At 38.4% G+C, this 7,332-nt stretch overlaps 1 protein-coding gene across 1 annotated transcript; it reads right to left on the bottom strand.

The window, feature by feature from the left end:
- Positions 1–2,922: 2,922 nt before the first annotated feature.
- LOC126624271 (disease resistance protein RPM1-like) lies at positions 2,923–6,643 on the bottom strand. The gene is made up of 2 exons (XM_050293307.1): positions 3,330–6,643; positions 2,923–3,228 (listed from the first exon to the last, which is right to left on the bottom strand). Exon 1 carries the CDS (start codon positions 6,167–6,169, stop codon positions 3,356–3,358), a length of 2,814 nt encoding a protein of 937 aa, XP_050149264.1. The 5' UTR covers positions 6,170–6,643; the 3' UTR covers positions 2,923–3,228; positions 3,330–3,355.
- Positions 6,644–7,332: the final 689 nt, after the last annotated feature.

Here is a 7,332-nt window from a genome sequence, read left to right on the forward strand (position 1 = left end):
GACCTTTCACAATCTAGTTCTGTCGCACAGTATGTTGGTAGGGCAAATTTTAGTGTGGTGGTCATATAGTATGTTGTCAAGTCTTAAATATCAAGTTAGATTAAAAGTTAGCATATTACATTTTTCCTCCAAACCATATGATCAGCAGTTTTGGTTTTTGAAGCGATTTCAGATCCTAAATTTTATTAAATACAATAAGAATTGTTACAAGGTTAAAGACACCAAAAATCCAATTATTAAAAGCGATTATAATCATGGTGGCACATTCAGTGGTGCAATTTACGTTAAGTTGTAGTGAATTCAAGACATGAATTGAGGAGGCTCCTTCATGGAAAATGACAATTTTGGAGGCTGAGCCGGAAATTCAGAGTATATAATTTCAGAAGGTGGTAAACAGGGAGCTTCTTTTCTGTTGATGGACCTTCTTTATTTGAAGTTGGTTATACTTGCAGACTAAATAAATAAATAAAAACAAGTCAAAATGGCTGGCCCATTGTAACCTACGCCGCCTCCCATTGGGAACAAAGACCAAGACCTTTCACAATCTATTTCTGTTACAGTAGGGCAAATTTTAATCTGGTGGTCATGTAGTATGTTGTCAAGTCTAAAATATCAAGTTAGATTAAAAGTCAGCATATTACATTTTCCTCCAAATCGTGTGATCAACAGTTTTGGTTTCTGAAGCGATTTCAGATCCTGAATTTTATTAAATACAATAAGAATTGTTAAAAGATTAAAGACACCAGAAATCCAATTTTTAAAAGCGATTATAATCCTGGTGGCACATTCAGTGGCTCAATTTGCGTTAAGCTGTAGTGAATTCGTGGCTTGGATTGAGGAGGCTCCTTCATGACTAATGGCAATTTTGGAGGTTGAGTCGGAAATTCGGAGTATATAATTTCAGAAGGTGGTAAACAGGGAGTTTCTTTTTTGTTGATGGACCTTCTTTATTTGAAGATGGTTATACTAGACGGGTGTTTTTGAAGTCTTTGTATGCCATTGCTTTATTTTCCAATCAATCCATCCCAAATGTGTAATGCTTTATTAATGTGGAATGAAATTCATCGATGTTGATAAAATAAAAAGAGACCAGAAAGAACAAACAATTGCTATAAAACAATGTATATGTTACATACTGGGGATCCGCACAAGTGGAGCTACTTATATGTATGTGCTTTAGCTTCATGTTCCATTCAAAGGAATTGGGAGTGTAAAATGCCTGAATTATTTTCTGTTCCCTTGGCATTGGAACTAGTTGAGAATTACGTAACCCACATATCCAATTTTTCAAAGAGATTCTAATCATGATGTTTTAAAGAGCCCAGGATATGCTTGGGAAGGACAAAAATAAAATCATGAAAGTCTACCCAAGTAAGGGACTACTCATCATCAGAAGCCCGGATCACTGAGATTCAAGATAAAGATTACTATAGTGAAGATGCTCTGGACAAGTTCATAGCTTTAGAAATTTATTCAAGCCATGGTGTTATTTGTAGTAATTTCAAATAACGTAATTTCTCTAGCCCACCTCCTTTTATCCCTCCCGCTGTAACATTTTTTTGTTGGATTTTTTCATAATGTGTTACCAATTCATTTCTCAACAAACAATAAGAAAGTATATGTGAGGATGTGAAGGTGAAAGAGTTTCACATCAATGAAAAGAGAAACTTTGCAAGAGCTTATAAGAGGTTAGACTATTCCTCATATTACCAATTAGTTTTATGGTGGAACCTCAACTTTCTTCATGGTATTAGAGCAAGTTGGCCCACATATGATGCCCAATAGCCACATGTGTTATACGTCACTCAATTCGTGTTGTCCACGTGTTTGCCACACATTAGGGGAAGTGTAAGAATGTGAAGGTAAAACTATCACACCTGAAAGAAAACCCTTGGAAAGGCTTTATAAAGATATACCTTGAGTCTATCTATGAATTTTGCGTGGGCAGACCTCCAATCTGAACTAGCCCTCTCAGACCCAAATTTTGCATGGCTGTAGCCTATATAGCAAACATTTTTATTTCTCATCAACTTATTCTGAATGGCTAGTTTCTATTCTATGGAATTTTTAGGAAGAAAGATTCATGGATGCATGACTAGTTTCTCTTCTTTGGAATCCTTGATTGACGTAGGCCAAATTTCTCAAGGGACGCCACTTGAGAAAATGCCATGGTCCTCGTGCTTGAAACTGTAGAATTTGTCATACAAACTTAAAGAGTTAGACGGAAGAAAGCGAAACCTTATAACCATAAGCCAAGAAACAAAGAAAAATTAAGGATGTATGTTCAAAATGGGTGGCCTGTTGTAGCCGCCCTCCCATCCGCATGCAGTTGGATTGGAAAAACCAAGACCTTTCGTTATCTAGTTGCTTGATACATGCATTTACCAAGACTTTTCGTTATCTAGTTGCTCGATACATGCATTTACCAAGACCTTTCGTTATGTTCCAAAATTGATTGTATTGCTTTGTATATTTTATCTCATTTCTAAGACAAAGTTAGGGGTGAAGTCATGTGAGGACGAACATGGTCGCAAAACCCTTATTCTCCATTACTCAGTTCCCCCATCTTTCTTCCTCTTCTAGCGTAAAACCTTGCTCGCCAATGAATAGAGTTACACAGTTGTTTTATACAAAAAAATTTAATTTTTACTACGGAGGCACGCAATGTAGCTATTTATATTTTAGGCTTAATAATTCCAGTGAAAATGGCTGAATTTTCCGTTCCACCTAGCATTGATGCTAGTTGAGAATTTCAAGATTCACAAACCTAAACTTAAACCTTTCAAGCAATGTCAGGGATGATGTTGTTGAAAGAGCCCTCAGAATTTTGAGCAGGATGATGCAAGCCTATCTGACGGACTGCTTATTGAAACAAATCGATGAAAGCTCCCAATTAAGTGATTCAAAATCGTGCAAAAGATATCCGAACTATAAGATGTGTATATTCATTAATCAGTGGTTACTCAACTCTTATTTATGGCCGTGCGGTGAGCCACAGCTCAATTTCATTCACTAGACATCAAGTTTGGCCCTTACAATAACAAAATGCATACACGAGAACATAGCCAACAATATATAAGTTTATAAAATAAATGCAAAAGGCCATAGCATTTCTGTACTGGTGAATTCCTGCCTTCTTCACTTCAGCAAAGTTCTAAGCCAACTTAACCGTCAGTTCGTCCTTCACCTGATCACCATTTCAGTTACTCTCCTTCCCCCCATAGTGGCCTAGAGATAGAGAAGAAAGAGATCAAAATATTAAAACCCTAGTCAAAACTATTGCAATTCATCAACCAAAAAACAAGCAGGCAATTGAATGCTTTATTTACCTTGTGTTTCTTTAGAGTCAACTCAATCAGGAAAGATTTTGAAATCCAGTGAAGGACTGGTTGCTCCCGAGATGGAAAGAGTGGATGACTCGAATATGCTCAACATGAGCACGGTCCTCACTGTCTTTCCCAAGCTTAGCGATGAACTCATCAGGCATGTCATATAGAAGCAGTTCGTCGAGATGCGTAAGATGCTCCATTCCAAGTGGAAGTAAGCTCAAATTTTGACATCTAGACATGATTAGCTTCTCAAGCTTAGGCATTGCCCCGTTCTCGACTACCATCTTATTTAGCTGATCAAACTGTTCAATATGTAATATCTTTAGCTTGTTGAACGTTTCAGCTTTGAATTTCAACTCTGCACCGGTGTGATACTGAACCAAATCGAGCTCCATCAGCTCAGGCAAAGCTTGAAGGGCCTCAAGTGGGTTTTCATTAGCCTGAAGTTTTGACCACTTTAAACCAATCTTTACTACGCTGTGAAGTTTGGAAATCCACATTGGCAGCCTTTCTAGGCGCCCTTTCAAATATAGGCGTTGCAGATAGTCAGGACGAAATTCACCATGATCCAAATCCAGAAAGTCCTTCTCGCTCGTTGATCGTACATCCAATGTCGAGAGCTGCTCCATTTCATGAAGAGAACAACACAACTTCCTTCCATCTTCTTTTTGAAGATCGGTCAACCCCAGTTTCCTAAGACCTTTCAACTCTCGTAAGGCTGTTATGATTTTTCTGTTATTTTTTACACTAATTAGTGACAACTTTTGTATGGAGGATAAAGATGAAATGTTGCCTGCAGAGAGTTCTACGCTTCTTGCAGCTTCAAATGTCACATAATTCGTGACATCATAGCGATAGACTAAAAGGTGGTGCAAATTGCGGAGCTTATAAATCTGTTTTGGTAAATTGGTCACTTTTGTGTGCTTAAGGTCTAAGGTTTCCAAGAATCCAAGCTTCTTTATGGACTTTGGCACTTCTTTAATATCGGTGTGCCTTAGACTTATGTACCTCAAGAGGGTGAGACCAAAAACAGAATCGGGAAAGTTGTCCAAATTTATCCCTTGCAAATCTAAAACCCTTAAAAATTTAAAGGTTTTAAGTAGTCTTTCAAGCTCGGAATCATAACTTCCCTGCCCACTTAATAGCATGGTACGAGTACAACTCAAATCTGTACCCCTTGAAAAATTGTTGCCCTTACTAACATCATGAACAGAAAGGTGTCGAATTTTCTCACCTGGAGCAGTACCTCTGCAGTTTGCTGCCAACGAGACAGTGATGAAATTCTCCACTTTTTCGATGATGAACTCGCGAACGAGGTTCAGTACACGGCAGCTTCTGACTCTTCCATCGACTTCCCTTGAACTCACATGAACTAAATTTCTTCCAATGAGATCATTCAGATAGCCTCCTGCAACCTCCTCCATTAGTTTTCTTGATCTGCTCTGCATCACAAATCCTTCAGCTACCCACAAGCGAATTAGCCTTTCACGGCTAATGGAGTAGTCTTCAGGAAACATGCCAAAGTACAAGAAACAAGTCTTAAGATGGCTTGGAAGGTCCTTGTAACTTGGCTCCAATATTTGGGTAATAAGGGGAACATTTGATCCAAGGCTGTCATGTAACTTCTTCCAATCAAGTGGAGTTGATCGCTTCGTTGCTAGCAAAGTACCAACAGCTGAAATTGCAAGGGGCAAGCCTTCACACTTCTTGACGATTTTCTCTGCCCAGTCCAAAATCTGGGTTGGACACTTTCCTTCGCTCTTGGGAAAAGCCTTTCGGCAGAATAGATTCCAAGCTTGTTCCCATGACAACACATTGCTCATATTGTGGATGTACGAAGAGTTTGCATGAGAAGACGCTACTTCAGAGTAACGAGTAGTTATGACTATTTTACTCCCAGTCCCAGGTAAACCATTTGGTAAAACATTTACAATGCGTTCCAAATCTTGTTTGCTCCAAACATTATCTAACACGACCACAAACTTCTTGCCCTTCAAAGCTCTTACCAATTGCGCCTTTGGATCTTCATGATTAACTGATTCCTTCCTTTTGCCTTTTGGATCAAATTTGCTTAACATGTTGGGCAAGAGCTCATCAAGTTTACGGGGACACAAGTCACGCGGCACATCAATCCAAGCATGGCATTCAAAAAACCGTTGGACCTTTTTGCTCTTGAAGACATTCTTCAAAAGAGTGGTTTTGCCTGAGCCACCAGGACCTACAAGCGAAATATTCGAAAACCTTGGATCTCCTTCCATCAACTGACTGATGAGTTTTTCTTTAGGCTTCTCAAACCCTACCATTTCTTCTTCTTCAAGGAATTGGTTATGATGAGTCACCGTGCTATCTCCATGTCTTGTGGTGCTGGAACTTGGGCGACTTTCTTGATCTCGTCCCGGAAATTGTGGAATTTTATCCAGCGTGAAAACAAAATTTAGCTTCTTGTCAATATTTTTAATTCTGTCCGAGAACTCACGGCTTGCTTTCTGTACCGTGCGAAATTTCACAGCATCGTGTAGCTTCTGAGAGACGTTGTTGTTGTGGAATTGATGAGGGACATGAAGCAGAAATTCGTCAAGAACGTCTTCAATTTCATAAGCTATATTTCGGATCTCTTTTACACGAGTTTGAAACTGTTGAGACCCTCCATCGTAAGCAGACAGTTCTGCTGATGAGTGGTCACTAAGATATGCTCGCATCCTCTCTAAACAACTTTTGGCTCTTCCAGCATCATCACGGGGATTATTATTATTAATGCTCGATCGGCTGAATTTTTTGTCGAGGAACATTATCACTTTGTCCGCCAGAAACAACGCTACTGGTACCGCAATTTCGGCCATTTGTACAAGAAAGGGCAGCTTTCCAAGTTGCAGAAAATTGCTTCTGTCCGATCACAAAACGAAAGAAGAAAGAAAGTTGCTTCTCAGTAACTCAGTTGGTGCAAGTATTGAACGAGCTGGCTAGAAAAAGACTCCGCTAATTGCAATGAGAGGTTGACGAAGGGATTGAACAATGCATGGGTCTGAAATAGCTATTTTTCTTGAGGATAATGAGAGTGCATGGTGGCGAGCACCTACTTATAGAAGCTGAGAAGCTGAGAAGCTGTATAATTAAGAAGAAAAGTCCAAGGTCGGGTATTTCCACGTAGCTACAATTTCTTGACAACCGTATATTTTATATTTTATTTTCTGCTATTGCTGTTACTATTTCTTTGGAATCACTAATTTTCTATATGATAGTTGCCTTGGTTTATCTCGAATTAATGCCACCACACAAAAGAATACTGTGTGCAAGTTGAATTGATTAATTTGCAGAGCAACTCCCAAGAAAGGACCACCACACCAGTACACCGATCAATTTCCCAGGAAAACGTCTAAATAATTCCAGTTGTCATAAAGCTATAAGATATATGACCGTGTCCTCCTCCTCTGGAAGGGAAAAAGTCTTCTCTGGAAGGGAAAACACTTGCAATCAGATTAATTCATTAGAAATTCAAATGGACAAATTTGCAAACAGTTTCACACTTGACTAATAGATCGGACAAATTTGCCAAAACCCGTAGAAATTCAAAAATCAGGAACCACAAACATATACATGTAATCAAAGGCTAGTGAAAAATAAATACATATTTAATTTTATTAATACAGAATTGTTCATATTAAATTCAAAATTTAAAATAGAATTTTATGAAATATAGAAAAACCTTGCAACAAAAAAAAAAATCAGAAAACCCTTGAAGGTGTTATAGATATTACTAGCAAAAAATGTCTGCGTGATGCTGCGGATTGAAAACAATACATATGGTACCACTTACATACTTGATGTGCAAGTACATAATATATACATAGACCACATTGTCCTATTTACATACATAGACCACATTATTTTATGATAGCTAATTGATCATTCGTATATTTCACTCTATTTACAAAAGCGGCCACCGGCATTGTTGCTTGAACTCCTCCATTCGTTCTTGGGCATACATAATGCCATACATAATGCC

Source organism: Malus sylvestris, chromosome 5, assembly GCF_916048215.2.
Source record: "Malus sylvestris chromosome 5, drMalSylv7.2, whole genome shotgun sequence".
Classification (NCBI taxonomy): Eukaryota; Viridiplantae; Streptophyta; class Magnoliopsida; order Rosales; family Rosaceae; genus Malus; species Malus sylvestris.

Excerpts from the sequence above, each read along its gene's own strand:
- LOC126624271 (XM_050293307.1), bottom strand. The coding sequence starts at position 6,169 with ATGGCCGAAATTGCGGTACCAGTAGCGTTGTTTCTGGCGGACAAAGTG.